Source organism: Grampus griseus (assembly GCF_964374135.1).
Source record: "Grampus griseus genome assembly, chromosome: 6".
Taxonomy (NCBI): domain Eukaryota; kingdom Metazoa; phylum Chordata; class Mammalia; order Artiodactyla; family Delphinidae; genus Grampus; species Grampus griseus.
Window position 1 is genome coordinate 30581793 of NC_139000.1, and position 25452 is coordinate 30607244.

The 25452-nt window shown below is 42.3% G+C and overlaps 1 protein-coding gene across 1 annotated transcript; it reads left to right on the forward strand.

Annotated features, from left to right (window-relative positions):
* The first annotated feature begins 2719 nt into the window (after nucleotides 1–2719).
* LOC309824316 (acyl-coenzyme A amino acid N-acyltransferase 2-like) lies at nucleotides 2720–17462 on the forward strand. Its single transcript, XM_082657126.1, has 4 exons — nucleotides 2720–2844; nucleotides 11682–12181; nucleotides 12419–12621; nucleotides 14888–17462. Exons 2-4 carry the CDS (start codon nucleotides 11719–11721, stop codon nucleotides 15479–15481), a joined length of 1260 nt encoding a protein of 419 aa, XP_082513252.1. The 5' UTR covers nucleotides 2720–2844; nucleotides 11682–11718; the 3' UTR covers nucleotides 15482–17462.
* The last annotated feature ends 7990 nt before the right edge of the window (nucleotides 17463–25452 follow it).

The following is a 25452-nucleotide window of genomic DNA, read 5'->3' on the forward strand; positions in this document are numbered from 1 at the left end:
GGCAGGGATGCCTTCTCCCCTAGCACAACAGGTCCAGGGTCTAGCCTTAATGTAATAAAGCTTCAGAGGAAGAACAAAACAATTACTGAGAATATAAACAAATTGGGAGGTATTAGTAAAGATTTTTCCTTGTAAGTAATAAGTCAGGGTGTACACAGATACAGCTGAACTTATGCAGATGCTACTTAATGACTGAAATATTTTGGAATACATCAGTATTTGGAATACATCAGTATGTTAGCCTTCTCATGTTACAGCTAAGTAATAGAGTCTTGGAGAAATTTTTACAATGAATTAAGAGCAGTGCTGGGATCAGAACCTGGGGATGTAGCCCTAAATTTTCTCTGTTACACTATGTTGAGATTTTTTCCCCATAGGCTGTTAAATTCTAAGGAAATTTGAAATATGTTTTGCTGTATTCACTAGCACTGTTTTTGTCTCCGGAGAGCTAGAAACACTTCCATTTCTATATTTACTCCTATTTAGGGAGTACATTTTTTTAGGTTCTAATGATGATTAGAAATATTGTTAGGTCTGTCACTGAAAGGGAGTCACAGTTTTCCACTGATTGTGCTGCAGCTCTGTGGAAGTTCAATGAAATCCCTTAAGTACACCTGGTGACTTTCACCCACCAGAATAGTCTTCATTCCATAATCACTTATTTTTGCTGCTTTTCTTTCCTCTCCTTCTAAGGAAACCAGAATATATCATCCCAAAATAGGCCTCTTTGCCATAAAAATACTAGCACTTTAGAAAAACAGCAGCTGCAAGAGAGCCCCTCTGACCCTCCCCCTTTTCTTCCTAAAAGCAGGAGATAAAACTCCCAGATGGAAGGTGTCCTCCCTACACCAGAAGGAAAGAAACATTCTTATCATCAAGGACAAGAAATTGAGACTGAGATAATTCTATACAAATAGACCTTGTTAAAAACAATTCTTATCTTCCTTTAGGCTCCCCACATAGTGTAATTACTTTTCCACAATTGCCTCTCTTTGTTCAATCTAATATAAAACAGGTAGGTTTTGCCATTGCTTTGGGTCTTCATTCCTTGTGAGGGCTCCTGTGTCACATAAAGCTTACACTAAATAAATGTGTATGCTTTTCTCCTGTTAATCTGCCTTATGTCAGTTAAATTCTACCCTAAAATTATATATTGATATAATCGTAGAGACAGAGACAGAGAGGGAGAGAGAGAGAAAGAGAGACAGAGACAGAGGGACAGATATTTTAAGGATTTGACTCATGCGATTGTGGGGACTGGAAATCTGCAGGGTGGGTCAGCAAGCTGGAGACCCAGGGAAGAGTTGATGTTACAGTCTTGGGTCTGAAGGCAGGCTGGAGGCAGATTCCTTCTTCCTCAGAGGAATTCAATCTTTTCTGCATGGTTCACACCTGCTACTGACAACTGCTAATGCCTCCCTTGTACATGGTTAGCACCTTACTGTCCAGTGTTCCCACCAATGTCCCCGCTCTTAATTTGCTACATTCTTTGAGGGTCCATGGAGTGCCAGGTCCCTGGTGTCTTCTGTTCTAGGCAGCAGAGTGAAGAAGGTCTGACTCTGTGCCAGCTTAGCATGCATCTCACTTTATTGCCTGGATGCTGGAGCACCCTTTCCTGTGCTTCTCTTAGAGTCTTAGTAAAAACAACACTATTTCTGCTGCGTTCCTCCCCAGCCCACCTCCCATCCTTGGATCAAGTCCTAGGAATTAGTCACTAAGCTGGGAGCCTTGCTAGCCTGCCAAGGTACCTCTCATCCTGTGTAAGAGCTGTGTGCTAAAACAGCCTCCTCTTCTCCCAGACATTCCAATCTGCCCATGACTTCCAATATTGGCCCCTTCTCCTCAAGGCTTATACTTCACTTTTAATACATTTTATTGTACCATTCCCATTTCACAAGTTAGAAAGCAGAAGCCCAAGGAAAGGTAAGTAATTTGCTTGAGGTCAGTCACAATGACAGATGTAAAGGAATCAGGATTCCAATCTAAGTCTTTCTGATTCCAGAGGCCAGCTACACCCCACTGGCTGCAAGAGATGCAAAAATTAAAAGACATGGTACCTTCCCTCAAGGAGTTCACAACCTGGACGCACAGTCTGCAATTTGTAGCTTGGATCACTTGTATATTTTGACAATGGGCACTGACTGATGGGATTAACAATAGGACAGATTTCAGAGGTTCTGGTCCTGAGGAGGCATTTTTGCATGGGGAGGGCTTTTGCTGTCCCTTTGAAGAGTGGTTTGCAAACTGGGCTATGCTTTAGAATCTGCTTTTAAAAGTACAGATCCCAGAAACTTACCCCAAACTTATCAAGTCAGAATCTCCAGCTGAGGGGCCTGGGAATCTTTATTTAACAGACTTGTCAGATGAGTCTGAAACCCGCACCACTCTGAAGATGGATATTTGGGACTCATCTTAGAAACCACTAAAAAGGCAGCTGCCTAAGAGACCACTGACTTAGAGGAGGAGATAGAGACGGAATTGAAGCAAAGGAGAAGAGAGCCAGGAGTTGAGAGGAGGAGTCCAGGGAAGAGGTGTAGAAACCAGACCTATGTGATGAAATAAAACATTCCTTTATGAAACACCTGGATTGAAAGGCACACCAGCTAAACAGAGCCTCTGCCCAGACCCTGTGGCAGCACGTGCTCGTAGCCCTGTCCCTGGGAACTTAAAAAAAAAAAAAAAAAGGAGCAGCTGATGGTTTCTATGGAGACAATCTCAACTTTGAACAGTAGGCTGGGGTATTTTGAACGATCTAAATTAGCAAGCAATAGGCAAGTGTCCAGTGCTTCTAGCCGGCTCAGTAAGCCATCCCGCTCCAGACTGCTTCCTGCAGCCGAATTCAGGGTGAGTCAGGGCTGTCGTGGCCAAGTAGAAAAGGTCTGCTTTCTGATTTCAGCAGCAGGGAACCGGGGAAGGCTGCTTTGTCTTTCTGTGTATGTTTCGCTCACCTCAGTGGGTAGCACAGTTCTCTGAAGAACCAGAAATTACTATCCCAGGTAGTTTATTGTTCAAACGCTGATTTATGTCAGATGCATAAACCTAACCAGAAGACTGTTTAGAGACTATTTTGGAGGTGAAATGCACACTTGGCTGCAAAAGTCAGGGTCCAGCCTAATGTGACCAATGAAGAGATTGTTTTTTATTTACATTTAATTAATTAATTTTTGGCTGCTTTGGGTCTTCGTTGCTGTGTGCAGGCTTTCTCTAGTTGCGGTGAGCAGGGGCTGCTCTTCGTTGTGGTGCGCGGGCTTCTCATTGCAGTGGCTTTTCTTGTTGCGGAGCACGGGCTCTAGGTGCGTGGGTTCAGTAGTGGCTTACGGGCTCTAGAGCGCAGGCTCAGTAGTTATGGCGCATGGGCTTAGTTGCTTTGTGGCATGTGGGATCTTCCCGGACCAGGGCTTGAACCCGTGTCCCCTGCACTGGCAGGCGGATTCTTAACCACTGCGTCACCAGGGAAGTCCCTGGAGAGATGTTTCTTGACTCAAAGAATTTTTCTCTGGGCTTTATTGGGAGGAGGAAGTGCTGTGATGAAGGAAGAAAAGCAACAGGATCCTAAAGGAAATGGAATTTTTGTTTCTTGATTGGTAATATGGTAATTTTAACTTCCACGGGACCTTTCGCTCTCTTTTATTCTTTGTTTCCTGCCTTCTGATGTGTTGATGTCCCGCCAGTTCTTGACTGCCCTTCCTCTAACAGGTCAAGGTCTCCCAGTGGTGCAGGCGTGATCCCCATCCTTCCCCCTGGGACTCTGGGGGGGTCTGAAACGTGCTCAACAATGCAGCTATCAGCTATCAGACCCTATCAGATTGCTTCCATTTTGCTGAGGGCTCCCTCTCCAGCCACCAGGAGGCTATGCCTGTGAGAGGCAGCTGAGTTCTTGTTTCTTGCCCTCTGGCTGCTTTCTATCTTTGGTTTCACTGACAGTCTGCAGTGTACATTAACTGTTTCATGGACAGTCCTGCCTTCTGCTGCAAAGACGTGAGGAACCCTGGAAATTGTATCCCATTGGATTTTGAGGAATTTTCCATCTTCAGAAGTAGCCTATAAATATTCAACTGGGCTTCTGTTCTGTCTTCACACTCTCTCTGAGATATGTCACTCAACTTTTTTTTGTGTGCTTTTTTATCTATCATTTATTCTTTCACTTCATTCCTCAAACATTTACTGAGCGATCACTATGTACTGGCACTGTTCTAGGAACTGAGAAGTAGAGTGTTGAACAAGGTATAATTCTTGCCCGTGAGGAATACTTTACAATCCAGAGTAGTGCTGTCCAGTAGGATATTCTGTGGTGATGGGAATATTCTATAGCTACATGGTCCAATACAGTAGCCACTAGTAACATGTGGCTACTGAGCAATTAAAATGTGGTTAGTGTGAATGAGAAGCTAAATTTTAAATGTCAATTTCATGCATTTTTAAGTGAATTGAAATTTAAATAGCTGTACATGGCTAGTGGGTACTATATTGGATAGAGCAGAAAAGGGAGAGACAGATAAAGAAGCAGATTTTGACAATATCCTATGCTAGTTTGTAATGAGATGGTTGCTTAGACTAGTAAATAGATTGGGGGGTGGTGGTGAAAGGCTTTGATTGAATTAGATGATAAAGCGTGTCAAACACAAAGGGAAGTCCAAGTCCAAGACTGACAGGTTCAGCTGGAAAAGAAATAAGGAGCCCCTTTTAGATTCAGACAGTTTATTACTTATATAGGCAGTGAAGGCAAGAGGTGCCAAGGGTGCAGCTCTCTGGGTCCTTGTCTCACCCACCAAAAGGATGGAACTGAAGCAAAAGGAACCAGACGTCTTCAACAGAGTTGTGAGATATTCAGTGGCTGAGGAGCTGATCCTAGACTGCAACTCAGTGGTCCTAGAGCCTGCAGCTCTGCCCTAAAGGGGTGTAAGTATGAGATGGAGAGTCCCATGCCTCTCTGGAACCAGGGAGGTGGATGGGAAAGCTGCCTCATGGCAGCCTCCCACAAGATAGGGAGAGACAGATGGGAAAACTGTCTTGTGAAGCCTCTTGTAAAGACTGCTTCTCATGCCATGCTCCTGGGAGGATCACAAGGCATTCCACCCAGATTTAGGTCATATGGTGGTTCAAGCTGTTCCTGTGGAAACATGGAAGGTCTCGAGGGTGCTATGGTAGAGCCATTCCCCTGCAAAGAGTCTTAAGTGCTAAGACAAAAGATTTAGACTTTATCCTCAAATGAATCTGGCTGCCACTGGAAGTTTAAAGCAGATGAGAAAATTGATTATTTTTGAGTTTTATAAAGATCTGTCTGACAACATTGTCGAGATTAGACTGGGGAGCAAAAGCAACTGTAAAGAGAGAGAAATAATTGGGTAAAAGGATGAGAGTTTATGGGAATGGAGAGGAAAATCCACAATCATTTAATGAATACATGGGATGTGAAGAGCTCCTGTGCAGTGAAAGTGACAAAGACACATCAGACAGGATCCTGCCTTCAAGAAATTTACAAACTAACAGGAGAGAGTACACACAGCATACATTACTCATTAATATTAAGTTCAAGAATTAAGTGCTCTGGGAGACATGGTGTAGAGAGAGCCCAGAGGAGGGACAGCCCTCTTCATCTGGGTGTCCCCGCACAGTGTAGGTGCTTCATTGATGATAATGACAATTGAGTGTTGAACAGGATAAGTTTTAAGTCTTCTTACAACTTATTTTGAAAATCTGTGAGGGATGGGCCCTGGCAGGCAATAAGCCTTAACAACTAACAAAGATATTAATCCCTATAGCAGTATGTGGATTAGTTGGGATTCAGTTAGAATAAGACAATAGAAATGGAATACAGGGAAAGCAGGAAAAGATTGTAAAGATTCAGCATGGTGAGAGGTGACAAGGAGAAGGTTTGAGGGCAGGGTTAACTTGCCATATACCACTGGAAATATGAATGGCTGAGTCCTCACTCCCACTTCCCATCCCCACATTCTTGTATTTTTATTTGACCTTGTTTTCCTTCTTCCTCCAGAGGGAGATCAGTTGATACTTATTGCTTCAGGAAAGAGAAAAACAAAAATTTTTTCCTGGCCTTTATGTTGCAAAAAGCCTAATAGATGATGTGAATTTCAGAAGTCACAAATGGGTGTATTTCATTTGGTGTCTTTCGTTTGGTCCACGCCTTGGGTTGTTTTTTCCTTTGGTTGGTTGGTGGTTGTTGTTGGGTAGTTTTGTGTGTGTGCATTTTTTTAATAGAATACATTTGAATGCCTTAGATGGGCAGGTAGTCTTAGGTTCACTGCAGTCTTACATTTTGTTCATCTCTGTCCATTATCTACAAATTTATATTACCTGCCTGGCCCCTATAGGTATCTGAATTTGGAACCACTGGTATCCATCGTAAAACAGGTTTAGAAGAATGCATAGTAACATATGAATAGGGTCTCCCAACCCCAAGTCTTTGAGCACTGCCACAGTCACAGGGAACTTCCTTGAGCTCCCAGGAAAAGCAGGATGCTCTGAATTCTGTGATTATATCTCTGCCATCTGGAGGAACAAGGACTCAAAATAGAAATTACTCTGAATTTAGAAAAATAGAAAAAAAATTACATTTCATGCACATGTGGGTTTGTGGACTAAAGTTTACTCCTACTATTCCATTACTAGTCCTGCCACCCTGTACACCAGGGTATATATTTTAACTAAAAGCTTCAGAGTTAGGGAAAGGGAAAGATGAAGTTAAGGTCAAAGAAGAAGTAGGAAAGAAAAACAAGAGGGGGAGGCTAGGAAAAGAATGAGCTCTCATATGTCTACCCTCATCTGGGGAAGATAAGTAAGGTTTATATGTAGGGTCAGACGGTACTGGTTAAAATTCTTGCTTCATCATTAACAACATAGGCAAGCTTGGGTAAGTCATTTAACTAGCTGAGCTCAATTTCCTAATTTACAATGTAAGGATAATAATAATTTTTTATTCCCACAGGTTTTTTGCAAGGGTCAAGAGAAATAATGGTCATAAAAGGGTACTGAAAAGTGAAAAGACTTTACTATGTGGATTCATATTACCCAGTGACTAGCCATTAGTAAGTGCTCAATAGTTGTTTGCCGTTACAGAAAAAAGGGCAACGAGGGGAGAGCTGAATTCCAAAGGCCACTTAAAATTACCAGCCCCTTTACTTGTCAAATAATTGTGATATTTTATTTGTCTTTTCCATTTTCCTGGAGCCATTGCTGCATTTTTTAGTTGTTTGTTAAAGACCATACCCAATGCAACAGGACAACTTGTATTACCAGCTGATGTAAATTCCACTGATAAGTAGCTTCACTGTAAAGACAGAGTGTTTCAATGTGTGGCCTCTTGTCAAATGACTCAGAAAATGGCAGTTCTCCATCACTAATCTTCTGAGTTTTGTCCCTAGTCCTTCAATTCCCTTCTTCCCATTTTAAATTTACCCTCAAATTTATCACTCCATTGGACCATCAGACATATTTGGAATGCTTACTGAAATATAAAAGAGTTTCATAATAAGTAACAAAATGAGAAAAATTCCCTAAAAAAAATTCCGTATGAAAATTCTCTTCTTACACTATCCACACTTCACAATGTTTACAAATAACAAAGTGTCAGGGTGCAGCTGACTACAGTGTGTAAAAATTCATTTTTCGGAATGCAACTTTCCTTCCATATTACACCAATAGAGTTTGTTCACTCCTTTAACTCAGTCCACGGAGCATAAGGGGAGTTTGGAGGAGGTAATTCAGGAAGGAGAGGCACACATCAGCCCACCATGCTCTTCTCCACATCGAGCTCGCCACTAGCCATCAACAGCCTCCCCTAATCTTGCATCCCAAACTGAGAATGGTCTCAGCCAATTGTATGTGATCCTTTCACACACCACCCTATGGGGCTGAACAACATGTAAAGGAACAGCTCAGTGACTGTCTCCCTCCATCATTGCATGCACTATCATCACATCACACTTGAAGTTCAAAAACTGTTTCTCATTTTTCCAATTAAGAGCTCTTGTGGAAACCCTAGTGACATTTTGCAGAGCCTCTGAGTTCCTCAGAAACCCAGTTGAGAATCCCTGGTGTATAGGTATCAAATCTTCTTTCATGTATGTGTGTGTGTGTGTATGTGTGTACAAGTGTATGTATGTATTATTTATTTTTGGCTGCGTTGGGTCTTAGTTGCAGCAGGTGGGATCTTTTGTTGCAGCGCTCAGGCTTCTCTCTAGTTGTGGTATGCGGGTTTTTCTCTTCTCTAGCTGTGGCATATAGGCTCTGTAGTTTGCAGCACGCAGGCTCTCTAGTTGAGTCTCCCAGGCTCAGAAGTTGTAGCGTGTGGGCTTAGTTGCCCCGTGGCATGTGGGATCTTAGTTCCCCAACCAGGGATTGAACCCATGTCCCCTGCATTGGAAGGCGGATTCTTTACCACTAGACCATCAGGGAAGTCCCCATGTGTATGTATTTAAATCCTGGATTTTTCTTGTTTCTTGAATATATAAGGGGGTGTTATATAAAGAACAGATGGCACAAGGCTTGAATAAGTCTGAGGTCTGATAGACTTACAACCAGCTTCTGAAGAGGTAATCTGTCAGACTGTGCCTTGGATCCCTACCAGATCTTCATGCGGGCACACCCTATCTTGTCAGCCTGTGAAAAGTGACTTTGTTTAGCCCATGTTCCAAAGGCAGTGACTGTGGGATTGCTGATCATGTGGCTGCTTCCTAGTCTTTGGTCAGGAAACCTGACACACCATTCACAAGCACACACTGTTGACTCATCAAGTGACCTCTCTCTCTCTTTCTCTCTTTGTTTCACGTGCTCTTGGGAGAACGCCTGCTTCTTATAGGAAATTTCATTATAATCTAACCCCTTGCATATACCTTGGTGCAAATGGCAAAAATCTAGACATAGAATACTAATGACCATTATGGGGAATTTCTGAGAAGTCAGAATCAATAACTTAACACATTTAACAGGAGCTCCAGAAAAATTAGGAGACAAAACAGTAAGCATAGTCAGCTAAGTGCCGAGACCCCAAAATAAAATTCTAGCTCTAAGATAGATTCCTTTCAAAGACTGAAGTCTTCTGAAACCTATCTTCTTCCATCTCTCTTTTCTCTGACACTTATTTATATAACCACAGACCTTCTAAATGACCTACCCTTTCTTTCTTCAGGGGTTTCTCAGGATAGGAGCAATCTAATTTCTCTTTGTCCCTGTATCTTTCTCTCTTTCCTCAAACTCCCGTACTCTACTGCAAGACTGTCTTTCTGTGATTATCTGGTTACAGCTTCTGAATTTTATGGATACAGCCACGTAAAAAGAGTCCAAGGCTAAGACTAGGCTGAGGCAAGAGGGCACCTGGAGTGCAAAGTTTCAGGACTTCAGGGACTTGGTCATGCAAGTAAATTTTGCTACCTAGGTGCCTTCTTGCTACACCTTTAGTCCTTACCTTGATAGAGTGACTGGTGACTCTGGGTCTCCATTCCAAACTGGCAAGGGGGGAACATCCCTGGCACACCTTGAATCAGGTGTCCAGTCCTGATCCTGTCAGCAACGGCCCCCCGGGGTGGAGGTCACATGGTATAAACATAGCTGCTGAGGGTCCATCTCTGGGCTTTAGGGAGCAGTTCTCAGATAAAGAGGGACCCTGACTTGGGAAGAGACTCTAATATTTTATATTACAAAAGCACTATGTAAGTAAAGTATTTTAATTACATTTTTGGTGCTATTTTTTCCTGCCCCTGTTATGAATTTCATAACTCTGAAGCATGCACATTGTATAATTTACTATATGAGTATCAATAGGGTTCCTAAAGTTTTAACACATAGTTGCTGCCCTTGAAGAATTTGCAGTCCACCTGGAAGAATAAGACCAGATGCGGGATGCACGCAGGAATGCAGGAGAATACTTAGGTTAATTAATTCAAATTAATTCAATTTGAAAACCAAATCTATATCGAGTCAATAAATTATATAGAAGTTTTGAGAAGGAAGAAGAATTTGTGGAATAGGGCACGCAAGTACCCCTTCTTAATGATCTCTTTTTGGGAAGAAGGAAAGAGCAGATACAGAGAGTTATAGGAAGGACCAGATCAGAAAATACCAAGGGAGCACTGAAATGTCACATGGGATGTGGGGTGTTCTTATTCATATTACAGGTCCCATTTCCCTGATACATATGAAAGACCCAGGAAGTTTGAATTGATGCCACCTTCTTCTGCCAAGAACTCTGCTGGTATTGAGGGAAAACATTCACAATCATTCTATTTATTCCAAATTATTCTATTGACCATGAGTTTTGAAATGGTCAGTAATGCTGGTTGTTGATGGGGGTCAGGTGGGAGGGAGTGCGTCCTTTGCAGAAAATCACTTTCTTAAAAGAAGCACAAAATGCATTTTTCCTTGACCCTCTCTTTCCTCCAAAGACCTGCTTTCAACAGTGAAGAACTGGGCATTAAAACCCCTCTTCTGCCCCTGCACTGCCAGAGCCTGTTTATTTTCTCCAGAATCTTTTCTGCTCACAAATCTAAACCCCAAAGGTTTCACTTTGCATTCCTCTGTAAAATAAAATCAAGGATCCCTTGGAGGATCAAGCTTTCTGAGAGAACACCTGTTACTACCATTTGTGTGAAGATACTGTTGGAAAAATGATGCATACCTATGTCAAAGTTTCATATGAGAAATTTCTTTTAGGAGAATATTGGAAAGGCCTCACTTTTTCCTTTCCTTTGAGAAACTGGTAACCCTTTCTATGAGACTAATTAGAACAACACAACTGAGGATTGCCTTTTTTCCTTTGGCTGTCATTCATTCAGTGTCTCTGATGCTACTTCATATTTTCCCAGATCCTATTTTATTTTTATTTGTTTATGCCTCCTTTATCTATAAGCAGGTTCAAATCCCTTGTGGAATGAGGTATAGAAGAAAGGAGGGAAAGTAAAGAAAGAAGGAATGTACAGAGGGAGGAAGGAGGGAGAGAGTACCCCCAAATTTTGCTCATAAAATGAGGAGAGTATGAAATAGCTGATCAAATGTATATTTCATTCTCTTTGCTACAAACAATATTTTATGTTTATCACTCTGTTGGAAAGCCACAAAAGCAGATCATGAAGTTTTATTTTCCCTTAAAAAGAACAAATAATGGGAACTCTGAAAAGAGCTGGCAGTCCGTCTTACAATGGCAGGGAGGGATTGGAAACTGAAAAAAGAGAAAAGAAAGAAAGAACAGCATAACATGTTTCTTGTTTATGTAGGTATGGGAGTTGAAAAGCAGCACTGATCCTTCCAATAAACCCTTAATCATGCATTACCCCCTCGGATCCTAACAAACACCAGTGAAATAGGTCACCTGGGAATGATCTCAACTGAAGATATGAAGCTCAACTTACTCAAAACCACAAAACTAAGATTTCCTACAGTGTTGTAATGGATAAGACAGGAGGCTGTAGTGTCAGACCTAGCTTGAATTTCAGGTTCTACTATTAATTATTTACAAGACTTTGAGCATGTCACTTAACCTGTTTCCTCATATGTAAAATGAGAATAATGAGTACTGTCTGCAACACCCTATTTTCCCTCCTCCAAACGTCCTGTGTATTTTGCACTAGTATCCAGAAATCTGCCTTGGCCAGACCTAATATAAGCCTTGTCTGGGCTTCTTCCTTGGAACTGAAGTCTCCAACTCAGAGTTTTCTCTTTCACTGCAGGGTAGGAAATACCACTTGGTCCCTTTGCCGGTTGCCAATGTTCCAGCTGACAGCCACCCCGGCAAGTGCCCTCGCGGATGAGCCCGTGCACATCCGAGTGACAGGCCTGCCCCCGCTGCAGACGGTGACACTCATGGCATCTATGAAGGATGAGAAGGGGAATCTGTACCAGTCCAGAGCCTTCTACAGGGCCAGCAAGGCTGGTGAGCTGGACCTGAAGCAGGCTCCTGCCTTGGGCGGCCACTACGTGGGGGTCCACCCTATGGGCCTCTTCTGGTCTCTGAAGCCTGAGAAGGCTTTTGAGAGGCAGATTAAGAAAGATGTGATGAACAGCCCCTTTTGGATCACTCTGGAGCTATATGACTCCGTTTACTTACAAAAGTCAGGGGAGGTTCAGCCCAGGGCCAGCCAGGTGGTGCAGCGTTGGTTCTCCAGCCCTCAGATGCAGCGGGTGCAGGTCCAAGAAGGTCGTGTGCGAGGAGCCCTTTTCCTCCCTCCAGGTGAGACTAATCTTTTATGATCTAGAAGACATGGTTCATGGAAATAAAAACAAAAACAAAGGGCATCAAACTGTTGGCAAACTAGTATTTCCCACAATATTTTAAAAGTAATAAGCCGTTTCGTTGTGTGTGTGACGGTGGAATTCATTCTGCTCAGCCTGTACTTTCGCTGGCACCTACTCGACCCTCTTGTTGCTCTTTGTGATCTCATTCTCTCCTCTTTTTTCTTGCTCTTAGGGGCAGGCCCTTTCCCAGGACTCATTGATTTGTTTGGGGGCATCGGGGGTCTAGTTGAGTATCGGGCCAGTCTTCTGGCCGCCCACGGCTTTGCAGTGCTGGCCTTAGCATATTTTGCCTACGCAGACCTGCCCAAGCAGTTGCAGGAGGTGGACCTGGAGTATTTTGAGGAAGCTGCCAACTTGCTACTAGCTCATCCCAAGGTATTTAAAATACTTTTCATTTTACCTGGCAACATTATAGCCAAAAAAATCAAAAATCACAAATGTCCGTTCTGTCTATATCACCAGTCTGTTTAGACTTGGGCACACACAGTTGAGTGAAAATGCAGATAATAATACGTACCTTGTAGGATTGTTGAGTTGGTTAGGATCAGCTTAGTGCTTACTGGCACAAAGAAGACAATAAATGGTGGGTATATTATGATTCTCTTCATTTGCTAGTTCAAAAATGTTCAAATATCAGGTATTTCTTACAGTTCAACCTGACAGGGTAAAACAACCGTATCACCTAATGTTTCTATTAAGCGACTATTTGTTAGACTCTATGCTAAATACTTTATATGCACTATCTCATTTAATGCTCATAATTACTGTGCGAAGTTAGTACTTTTGACATGGTCCTCATTTTTCAGATGAGAAGGCATACCCATCTCAGTTAAGTAAGAGGCCAACACTCCACGGCCAGTAAGTGACAGAGCCCTTGGGGCAATGTCTTTGCTCCAAACCGTTAAGTCATCCTGACTCCCCAACTTACATCGTTCTCTCCTGGAGCCTTGACTCTTCTCAAGAAGAGATAGGATATGTTTGCTATTGGAGCATCACCGGTATCCTCATCTTCAGTGTTATCATCATCATAATCAAATATACACGTGATTTTCCTAAGCATATTTGGCTGTGTTTAAAGGATTGCCTAGAAGGAATTAAATCCCAGGTAAAATGTTTTCAAGTTAATTTTTTTTTCCACTTCAAATTTAACTATTTGTGACATTGTATGAGGAGAAAGGGCAATTGCCAAAATTCAACTTGTAGTCAGATTCCACAGAAGAGGTTCAATTCCCACCTCTGCCCCTTGATACTGTTGTAACCTTGAGCGAGACTTACACTTCCTGAATCCCCGTTTTCTTGTTGGAGGGCCAAGCATATAGTAAATGCTCAATAAATCCACCTTGTCACCTGTGCCCATCTGGTTTCTTCCCTCTTCCTTTCCCCACACCCTCAACCCATCTCAAAGTGTTTTAGCTTCTTTCTCAGTACATCACACCCCTCCCTGCCGCTGTTTTAGTCCCTCATCATTGCTCAGCTGTGATGCTGCAATAGTGCATTAATCAATTTCCCGTCTCCATTGATAGCCCTCCTCCCTCACTTCCCAATCCACTCCTCACGTGGATGGTTCCCAGATGTGGATGCACACTGGATTTCCTTGGGGATATTTTATAGTATCAGATTCTTGGGCTCACTCAGACCTACTGAAGTAGCTCTCAAAAAACTGGATCTTAGGGGCTTCCCTGGTGGCGCAGTGGTTAAGCATCTGTCTGCCAATGCAGGGGACGCGGGTTCGTGCCCCGCTGGGCCTGCGCGTCCGGAGCCTGTGCTCCATGACGGGAGAGGCCACAACAGTGAGAGGCCCGCGTACCGCAAAACAAAACAAAACAAAACAAACAAACAAAAAAACTGGATCTCAGAAAGCTCAAGTTTTAAAAGTTTTTTTTTCAGCTGATTCTGATGATAGAAAGGTGCTGGGGATACAACTGTGAGCAAAGTTAACACACAGGGTCACTATGTATTTGCTATTGTTTGTCCAGAATGCCCTTCCTCTCCTCATTTATCCCTCAGACTTCTTCCCTTCCCTCTGGTCCCTGGGCCCACCCCAAAGTTAAGGACTCCCTCCTGTGACCTACTACTTTTCCTAGTGGACTGGGAACTGACATTCAGTTTTTTACAGAATCTAAGTCTTTCATCTTTACACTCCCAATCCTTCCAGGATTAGCCTTTGGTTTAACAAATATGCAAATCCTTTGTAGCTGTAAAATGCTGTTTAAGTATGAATTACACTTACCTAATATTTGAAAGAAACTGGGACACCTCTTTTACTAGCTGGAGAGAAGAATTCGATTCTTCAAAAATCTTACCTGCCTCTGCTCTTGTGATGTCTAATGTTGCTGGTGTATTAGACCCTTTTTGCCTTTATAGAGCTCTGCTTTGGGTGAAGAGTTTTAATTTCTATTTTTTCACTTAATCTTCATAACTGTCCTACAAGGTAGGTAATATTATCACCCCCATAAGACAGTAAGGCTTAGGGAGGGTAAGTAGGTAGTATTCTCTCTCAGTCGCAAAGCCGGTAAACCTTAGTGCCAGGACTCCCACCCCACATTTTCAAACTCTTCCCATCATACTAGCTTACTGGCCTGTAGGAGAGCTCCTTCTCAGAGAATGTCCTGTAATGGGTTTCCTTTATTTTCTCCTTCAGATCCAAAAGCCAGGAATTGGAGTAATCTCTGTGAGCAAAGGTGCAGAGATCGGGCTGGCCATGGCCTGCTACCTGAAGGAGGTGGCAGCCACTGTCTGCATCAATGGGTGCAATGCCATCTTTGAATTTCCGCTCAAGTACCGGGATCTGGTTATAACACCCATCCCCTCGTTGCCGGAGCGCATGGAGTTCAACATCATGGGCGCTTTGTGCCTCCGTCACTACAAGGGGAACCCCCGAGATGCACTGAATCAACACAGTGTGCTTCCTATTGAAAAGGCCCAGGGTGCGATCCTCTTCGTTATAGGGGAGGATGACGAATGCTTCAATAGCAGAGAGTACGCTGAGCAAGCCCTGGACCAGCTGCGGAGGCACGGCAGAAGCAACGGAAGGATGCTGCTCTACCCCGGGGCGGGCCACCTCATAGAGCCGCCCTATTTGCCCCTGTGCTATGCGTCCTGGAGCCGCGGCCTCTTCTGCCCCCTGCTTTGGGGGGGGGACCCTGTGGGCCACGCGGCAGCCCAGGAGCACGCCTGGGGAGAGATCCAGAAATTCTTCAGGCAACACCTTGTTCAGAGCAGAAGCACACTCTAAGGGTGATGATAGGGGAGGAGAAACAAAAAAATTGGATAAGGCAGGGATGTGGGTGGGGGAGGGGACTCTTGATTTCTCTAGATTCACAGTCATCTTGAATCAACTGGAAGGAAATTGGACAAAGTCAAAGAATCAGGTGCATCTGAAATATTTCTGACAAAATTGTGTGTGCTTTGAATTTTTGTAAATTGAATCTTGGTTTATATGCACCAGGTACGTTGCTATTTCAAAATTGTGATACCCTTGCAAATTGAATAACCTTTTGTACCCCGGTAAGGGAAACCTTGGATCCAGGTATTGCCAATCTAGACGAATGTTCTGGAACTTTGAAGTCACTTGTGAAATCATTTTCTGTTTAAACCATTGTGGGTTGAATTTGACATTTGATATGAAAAGTTCCTGATGCCACCATCAAGGGTAATCCTTGCTAGAGATTTCCAGTAGATACGTTAATTCTTTTTTAGAATAGTGATGCTTCTTTTTATTCCTAAAATATATTTCTTTTTTATAATTTTAATCAGGAGTGGGGCTAAATGCTCAAGTGCCTTTGGAGCATTTAGTGAAATTAAATGAGCTATATTTAAAGTGATTAAAAGAGAACCGGGCACATAGCAATTTCTATATCAGAGTTAGCTATTATCATTTTCATGATGCTTTTCTCCTATAATCTGTTAATGTGGTGAATTGCATTCATTAATGGACTAATTTTGCTTATTCATCTAATTCTACTAGATCAGTTTCTCATATTGACTAGTTTGGGCTTTAAAATTTCTTTTGAAGCCAACCTAGTCATTTATATTTTCTCAGAATTTCACCCCTATTTTCTGGAACACATTTTTCTCATAATTTTTTACATATCCCCTGTTGTTTATTTGCATGCTTTCTCCTTTTCCTTTCAGTCTGACTTGCTAAATATTTGTCTATTTTATTAAGCTTTTCTTAGAATAGCTTTTGGGTTGTTTATTGGTCAAATCTAATTTTTCCTGATTCATCAGTGTATGCTTCTTTGAAATAAGTTCATTCCTTCTGCCATATTTGTGTTTTCCTGGCTTTTTGATATGCAGTGTTCTCATTTTGTTAATGTCTAAATAGTTTCTGATTTGCTTCCTCCCTCCCCCCACCCTTAAACCCAAGAGTAATTTTACCAAAGTACAAAGTATCATCCTGTGGATAACTTGCTGGTTATAAGGACCTCACTTTGCAATGAAGGGGTCAGATTGTCTCCACCTGAACCCACTGATCAAATTTAGCATCTCTAAAAATGGTCAATTTGACTTGTTGTGGTTCATGACAAGATGTAATGTGGAGCGCCCAGCACTGCTTAGAACTATTTCTAACAACACTGTTCAACTTGAAGCTAATCAAGCCCTTAGATCAAACTTCTTACTAATGTGGTAGTTAGTGAACAACTTAAATGGTGCTACAAGGAGACAAACAGAGATTGTCCATCATTCTATGACCTGGTCTCTTCACAAGTTAATTACCAACTCACCTTGTCTCTTTTCACAAGTTAATTGCATGAAAAAATATGGAATTTTTCACTTTGTGGGATTTTGCTTTCCTTTTTGCATTGGAGTGAGCTGGGGGATTGTTCAAAATTAAAAGGGACTTAAGAGGCATATCAACCAAATGCTATGTGTGGGCCTGGTTTGAACAAAGTAACTGTAAAAAGACATTTGGGGGATAATTAGAGAACTCTGAATATGACTGGATATTAAACGATACTATGAAATTGTTATCTTGTTAGGGGTCAAAATGGTATTGGGGTTATGTAAAAAAGTAACTTTTTAGAGATGCATACTGACATATTTAGAGGTGAAGCGTTGCAGTATCTGGGGATTGTTTTAAAATACTACAGGAATCTGGCAAATGTGAAAAGTTATTATATCCAGATGATCGGTATAGTGAAGTTTGTTTTCTCTACTTTTATGTATGCTTGCAAATTTTTCATAATAAAAAAGTAAGAGATATAATCGGTATATTTACTTTTCTGCCCCAACAGACAAGAACTTTAGCATGCATTACATCTTTTCTCCATGACAACCCCATTAATTTCATATTAATTTTTTTGGAACCAATAATTATTATTTTTAAATTAATTTTGATTGGAGTATAGTTGCTTTACAATGTTGTGTTAGTTTCTGCTGTGCAGTAAAGTGAATCAGTCATTCGTATACATATATCCACTCTTTTTAAGATTTCCTTCCCATTTAGGTCACCACAGAGCATAGAGTAGAGTTCCCAGTGCTATACATTTGGTTCTCATTAGTTATCTGTTTTATACATAGTAGTGTATAAATGTCAATCCCAATCTCCCAGTTCCCACCCTTGGTAACCATAAGTTTGTTCTCTACATCTGTGACTCTATTTCTGCTTTGCAAATAAGTTCATCTGTACCATTTTTCTATATTCCACATATAAGTGATATTATACATTTGTTTTTCTCTTTGACTTGTTTCACTCTGTATGACAATCTCTAGGTCCATCCATGTCTCTGCAAATGGCACTATTTCGTTCCTTTATATGGCTGAGTAATATTCCATTGCATACATGTACCACATCTTCTTTATCCATTCCTCTGTTGATGGACATTTAGGTTGCTTTCAGGTCCTGGCTATTGTGAATAGTGCTGCAATGAACATTGGGGTGCATGCATCCTTTTGAATTATGGTTTTCTCCAGGTATACACCTAGGAGTGGAATTGCTGGGTCATATAGTAGCTCTGTTTTTAGTTTTTTTTTTTTTAATTTATTTAATTTATTTATTTTTGGCTGCATTGGGTCTTCGTTGCTGTGCGCGGGCTTTCTCTGGTTGTGGCGAGCAGGGAGTACTCTTCATTTCAGTGACTGGGCTTCTCATTGCAGTGGCTTCTCTTGTTGCGGAACACAGGCTCTAGGTGCGTGGGCTTCAGTAGTTGTGGCATGCGGGCTCAGTGGTTGTGGCTTGCGGGCTCTAGAGCACAGGATCAGTAGTTGTGGCACGTGGGCTTAGTCGCTCTGCAGCGTGTGGGATCTTCCCGGACCAGGACTTGAACCCATGTCCCCTGCATTGGCAGGCGGATTTTTAACCACTGCACCACCAGGGAAGTCCCTCTTTGCTTCTTATAAGAGGTTGATGAGGAGTATCCAGTGGTGATATTTTTCATATCTTCATTTCCAGGTGATGCCGTAGACTATCAGTATTCTCCTTACTACTTGAAATAGAGTTATTAGCAACTTTAAATCTAATCAGGTTGAAGAGCCAGTTCCAGAAACGCCAGAACCAATTCAGAAAATTCATCCTTAAAACTGTTTCTTTAGAAACACTCTCAGTACCAAAATCTCAGTCAGGGTTCTCTGGAAAAATAGAAGCAACAAGATAAATATACAGAGAGAGAAAGAAATTTATTATAAGGAATTGGCTCAGGCGGTTATGGAGGCTAAGTCCCCAGATCTGCAACCTGCAATCTGGAGACCCAGGAGAGCTGATGCTGTAATTGTAGTCTGAGTCTGAAGTCCTGAGAACCACAATAGTTAATAGTGTAAATTACAGTCCGAAAGCGGGCAGACTCAAGATCCAAGGAGAGCCGATGTTTCAGTATGAGACTGAAGGCAGGAAAAGACAGACGTCTTAGCTCAAACAGCTAGGCAGGAGGAGTTCCCTCTTTTTAAAGGAAGGTCGGACTTTTTGTTCTATTCAGCTTTCCATTGATTGGGTGAGGGCCACCCATATTAGGGAGGGCAATCTATTTTACTCAGTCTGTTGAATTTAATGTTAATCTCATCCAAAAACACCCTCACAGACATATGCAGAATAACGTTTGACCAAATAACTGGGATCCCTATGGCTCAGTCAAGTTGATACATAAAATTAACCATCACAGGATAGGTAGCCAGTAAATTATTTCCATTTTACAGGTGAGTAAACTAAGCCTTGAGGAGTTTTAACATACCTAAGCCGACACAAGTACAGATGACTTTACAATGGGATTGAGTTTATAGTCTTCCTCCAAAACTCATGTAACTATTATTTCACCTGCCTGACAGCAGTATCTACCCAGGTCGCAATAGCTAGGGATGAAATAATCCAGTCTTCTGTTGTCTGTTATATTATGGCTTCCACTAGAATTTAGGTTGGATATGGTGTCTTTATAATTTTTTAGTTTGGTTAGCTCAACACATAATATTAAAAGACAGACTAGTTCAAAGAAAGAGAGCCTTACAATACTTTAACTGATAATACCACACATACAGAAAGAAAAATTCAGACCAACCAGAGGTGTGTTCTGGCCTCAGGGAGAAAGATTTAGTGAATATCCATCATTGCCCTGAATGAGAAAAACTGGGTCAGAGAAGAAAATCCACCAATAGAGGAAATATAGATGGGTCAACAATAGAAAAGTTATCTTAGCCATGGGACCAGGACTGTGCAGCAGGCCTTTCCCATGGCTTATTCAATGATCTGTATACACTATTCACCTTTAAAAGAATTTTTTTTTCATGCTAACCAAGCAATATTTTAACTAATAAAATGGTTTTCTAGACACCCTGATTACAAGATGGGGTATGGGTAGGGGATGTCAAATTCTGGACACAAATTAGTGATGATTCCACCATCAATTAATAAATGTTTTTTTGAGCTTATATGTGGTGTGATAAAGATAATATTCGAAAATGTATTTACATGCTTTTCTCATCGCATTTCCTTGCTTTTATTTTTCCGCTGGTTCTATCTGAAACTGAGTAATGATTAGTCAAATCCATTTCACTTGCCTTCATTAATCAAGGTCGTTTTAACACTTGCATGTCCTCCAAGCAGCTCCTAGCCTAAACAAGATGTTTGCCTAAGTTATTTTCCAGGACCTTGGAGTCTCAGCTGTGTATAGTTCAAGTTGAGCTAGTTAAGGGTAGCACCATCGACCCTCCAGCTGGGCAGGTGCTAGTGTCCGCTGGGTGACCTTTTGAACGTACAGAGGCCTGTAGCTTAGCTACACCTGTGCAGGACCACGATTATCGCGCACCCTTTCCCAATCACCTTTCCCCACTCCCCCCACGCCTCAGCCTTCCCTGCTTCTTTATTGGTCATCCCATAAATAACCCAGCCCCTTGTCTTCTGAGAGGTGGATTTGAGGTTCGTTCTCCGGTTTCTTCTCTTGCCTGCCTTGGGAGTAAAACCTCTGCTTCGAGCCTTGGTGACTCAGCGTTTTGGCTTGCTGTGCCTCTTGAAAAATGAACCTGGCTCAGTAACAACTTTGGTGGGTCAACCAGGAGGTAAGTTCAGATGGGAATTTTGCCTGTTGGTTTGTTGGCCTCTTGCTGGTGCTGAGAGCCTGTGCACGAATCCAAGCAGCTGCCTGGTCCATTTGTAATAGGACCGTCCTTGGGATTTCTCTGGGGAGGTGCCACCAACCTTCAGCACTTAGTTTCGTTTTGCAGTGAAAAAATGGTTTCGGGGGCTTCCCTGGTGGCGCAGTGGTTGAGAGTCCGCCTGCCGATGCAGGGGACACAGGTTCGTGCCCCGGTCCGGGAAGATCCCACATGCCGCAGAGCGGCTGGGCCTGTGAGCCATGGCCGCTGAGCCTGCGCGTCCGGAGCCTGTGCTCCGCAACGGGAGAGGCCACAACAGTGAGAGGCCCGCGTACCGCAAAAAAAAAAAAAAAAAAAAAAAAAAAATGGTTTTGGGTGTTTGGGTTTGGAAGATGTCTTTTGGGTAACCTCGTTAAAGAAACACACCTATGCCCAGGTTGTTTGTGCGATCCTGACCCGGTCGTGGGTTGGAGACCCACCTGGTGGGATGTGGGCAGACAATATAAAAGGTTACAGCCATTGAGTTACCTGGGTTAAAGGCCCGGGGTTTTGTTTTTTGATCTTGTCAGGTGGGGCAAAATCCCTTAAGGCAAGTCCCCACTGGAGGTGTGATTGCTGAAATGGGGCAGCCGATGGGATTGACCTGGGCCCATTCTCCTTTTTCAACTTCAGATTTATTTAATTGCAAGAAAAATATGCCAACTTATAGAGATGACCCAAAGACAATGGAAAACTTTCTTTCATCGATTTCTTGCAACCCACAACCCGACCTGGGCCGGTGTTCAAAATTTATTAACCACCCTCCTCATTTCAGGAGCATGTAGAATGGTGCTGGGTAGAGCTGGGGAGGAGGCAGGTGAGCTTCATTCAGAAACCCCTGGCGGCCCGATACAGGCTGCTGCCAGCACAGCTGAACCAGCAGTGCATCCTAAGTGGGATGTGATGCTGGGGATAGGCCCAAACTTGGACATTATCGAGACTGCATTCTTGCAGGATTGTGAAGAGAGGGCCGAAACAAAGAAGCCTTAATGAAGCACGGGAGGGAATGCAGAAACGGAATGAGGAGCCTTCAGAATTTCTAGAGAGGATCTTTAAAGCCTATGGGCATATACAGATACAGTCCCTAAGGCCCAGAGAATTTAAAGATGGTTAATATGACTTATTGGTCAGAGGGCCTCTAATACACAGAGGAAAATGCAGAAGGTGGAAGGGGCTTTAGGAAGGGGCTTTAGGAATGCCTATGTCTTAGATTGCTGAAATTGCCTTTAAAATTTTTAATGGCAGGGACCATGTTTAGGGAAAAGGAACAATGGAGAATGAAACAACAGGCCACTCTGCTGGCGGCTGCCTTAACACAGAGAAGAGCTGGACCTCCACAAAGGACTCGGCAAAAGGTAGGGGGCCCCCGGCCCTAAACTTCCCCTGGAATGGTACCCGATAGTGGGTGTCACTCTGGCTTTCTTTCAGTTCTTCACATGTGTAAAACTCGTTTTTGCCCCAGGACGTTTGTACATGCTGCTCTCTTGGCTACTTTCTGTCTATTCATCTCCAACTCATTGTAATGTGTATGTCACTTTAAAGAAGACATAACACTTGCCCTATCTAAATTAGGTCTCCCTTCAAAGCACTAAATGTTTTGTGGTCCTCCTTTTCTTCCACTTGACCCAAAATTCCATAAGGGTGAGAAGTAGGTCAATTTTGTTGCATATTCCCAGTTCTTGGCATGACTCTTGACACATAATAGATGCTCATTAAATACCTTTTGAATGATTGTATCACTCAATCCTGGGATATTTGGACCAAGAACTAGGATGCAAGCAAGAGATTTGATGTTCATTCCAAAATTCCCGTGATAGTAGAAGGGATGACAGTAAATAACAGACACGTTCTAGTACACATCCTGAGTTCAGCAGGGCAAGAATAGTGTAACAGACTTAAGGCAACCTCCTTACAACGAACTAGGGCAATCTGGTATTTGTGTCTGCCTCCAAGACACTTAAACACCCTCGAAGTTCTGGTAGTTGCATATAATAGGGAAGTCAAGGCAATTTATTGGAAACAAAAATGCTATTCCTGTCTCTTCTGCTCTTTAAATCATACCAATAATGTCTGCTCCTCCTCCTGTATATGGCATTATGCCTGCTTGCATTTCTGATTCACTGGAGCTACATACAGTCCTTCTGTCTATTATAGTCTAATTAGAGAGAGCTCTAGAATTTACCAAGAGAGGCACCCACATCTTCAGAACTGCTGAGTGCAGTTTCCTCACCCTTATTTCTGTATCTAAATACACTTATCTTTCATTTACCTTCAGGCCCCATGCAAATTCTCTTTATTTCCAAGTGAGTCACAGTCTCCTTCAGACAAATTAAGTGGAACCCTGGAACCTGTCTATTTGACAAACTTGGCTCTGTCAGATCCTATTCTGGGTGCAGAATCAAAGAACTGAAAGATGTCATAAATATCCTCAGGGGCTAATAGTCTCATGAGGTTGCTTATGTCCACACACTATATCAGCCTTTCTTTTGTTTCTTCCTGCTTCCCTCTCACAGTGAGTCAGACTTCTCAGGCTCCTCTGGGCTTTCTTTAAAAAGAGGAAGAAAAGCTCATTGCAGAGTTCATCCTGAGGTGATAGAGTTCACTCCTCCTACTTACACAGAGGGCTTTGTCCTGGGTAAAAGGCCCATGTGGGGGGTCTCTAGCCTTATGAAATGAATCTCAAATGGCAGGCTTCCAAGATCAATGTGAAGCCAGTGAAATGACTTGGGGCTAAATCAGGGGTAATACTAAGGTTGCCTTGTCATAATGGGAGGAATCAGACTGGCTCCGTGATCCCAGGGATGTGAGCCCAGAGATGGTCCTTAGTTCCAAGTGCCCCAGTGTCGTGTCCTGTGGAGCATCCCTCACTGAAGTCATCAATAACATATCAAGGCCAGGAAACTGGAGTCTGTGGCCAGAGATCTCAGAACACTTCTAATTGGTTCTTCCAGATCGAAACCAGAGAAAGGAGGAGAAGGGTAACCCTCACTTGGTCAACTTACGTTCTTGGAAATGCCATATCTGGTAGTCAGATATTTAGATGGTCTCCCATTGTGATAAGAGATGGGCAATGTAAAATCAATAGAGTCTGCCAGTATTTTTCAGAATGTCTTATGAACAATGAAACTGAGCTCTCATTGCCGTTATTAAATAATTATATATTTAGAAGATGAATCACTCTGAAGTTGGGCAACATTATACTTAGGTAGTTTATACAAGATTGGAAGCCTCAGAGCTTACAAATTATTCCTTCTCATAACTAGAATGCATCTTTCTCATGATGTGCTTTGGTCAGCTACACCATCTAATTATACTCTAATACCTAAGTAGGTAGATGACATTGAAAAACCTCTGAAAAGATGTGGACTTGGTTTGCAGACATTTTGGTGTAGTGGAAAGAATGGAATTTGGAGTTGGGCAGACCTGGATTCTAATATCAATGCTGACGTGTATAGCACCGCCTTGGGGTCATCACAGCTTCTCTGGGTTCCTTGTTTTGAACAACCAGATTATGGTTGTGACGTAGCATCGGGGATGAGTAAGGCTTTCAACACTTTCCTTTCTTGCCCACTTTCCCAACTTTTAGTCAGACTTCACTCAAAAGATGTGTGTGAGTGTATATACATGTAAGTGCAAATAAGTTTAGGCCTGAATGAGACGGGGGATGAGTTTTAGCAGAGGTAACTTTTCCTAAAAATGATTCTGACTTTTTACTGACACCTTAGGAGTATCTATGGGCAAGCTGAAGACAAAGGTGGCTTGCTAGGCATCCAGAATGTGCCTCTGAGTGTCTTAATTTCAAGAATTCTTTTGTCTAAACACACACTCCTTCATGAAAGGACATATCAGTCATGCCTCTATTAGGATTGATCCCATAGGCCTGGAACTGAGGAGGATAAACACTTACTGAGGTCACGTCATTGTGACTCTTCAAATACCTTTGCCCAGTGGATGAAGTTTCAAACAAAGGACACGAGCCAAGATACATTTTGTGATAACTTTTTTCTTTAGAAAAAAAACATGTACAAAAAAAGCTAAGAAGAACCAACGTGGAAGTGTCGAGAAAACATTCTGATAGATACAGACAAGGGAGCTCCCGCTCTCAAGGAAGTTACACATTAGTTATTACCATGCTAGAAAAATGTGATGCAGTTAAAATTCTAGAACAATTAAAAGCCACAAAGTCAAGCTGTTGCTCTGGGGCTCTAGGTTGTAGATGCTCTGATACCCTTTCTGCAAAATAATACTGTGCAAACTGTAAAATATTCATTTTCATATAAAGTCCATACAATATGACCTACAAAACTGAGTTGACAGGGGACGCTGGTACCGGCAGTTTCTTGGGAAAGAAGGCTGCAGTGTCACCTGCCAGCCCAAAGACATAATTGCAAAAAGATCTTGAATTTCTTAACCAGGAGAGGCCATTACCTAAGAATCACACCCAACATTCCTCAAATCCAGGATTTCCTGCCATTGTTTATGTAACTTAGGTGATTTTATTAATATGTTACTTTAACTTCGAATGCAATCACATGTTAAGGAATCAGAAAAAGTTCTTTTTCAAAGCAATACTTCTTTCTACACAATTGATTTTGCGATTTACCATAAACCAACATTGTCTTCCCTGCAACTCAGAAGTTTTTTTTA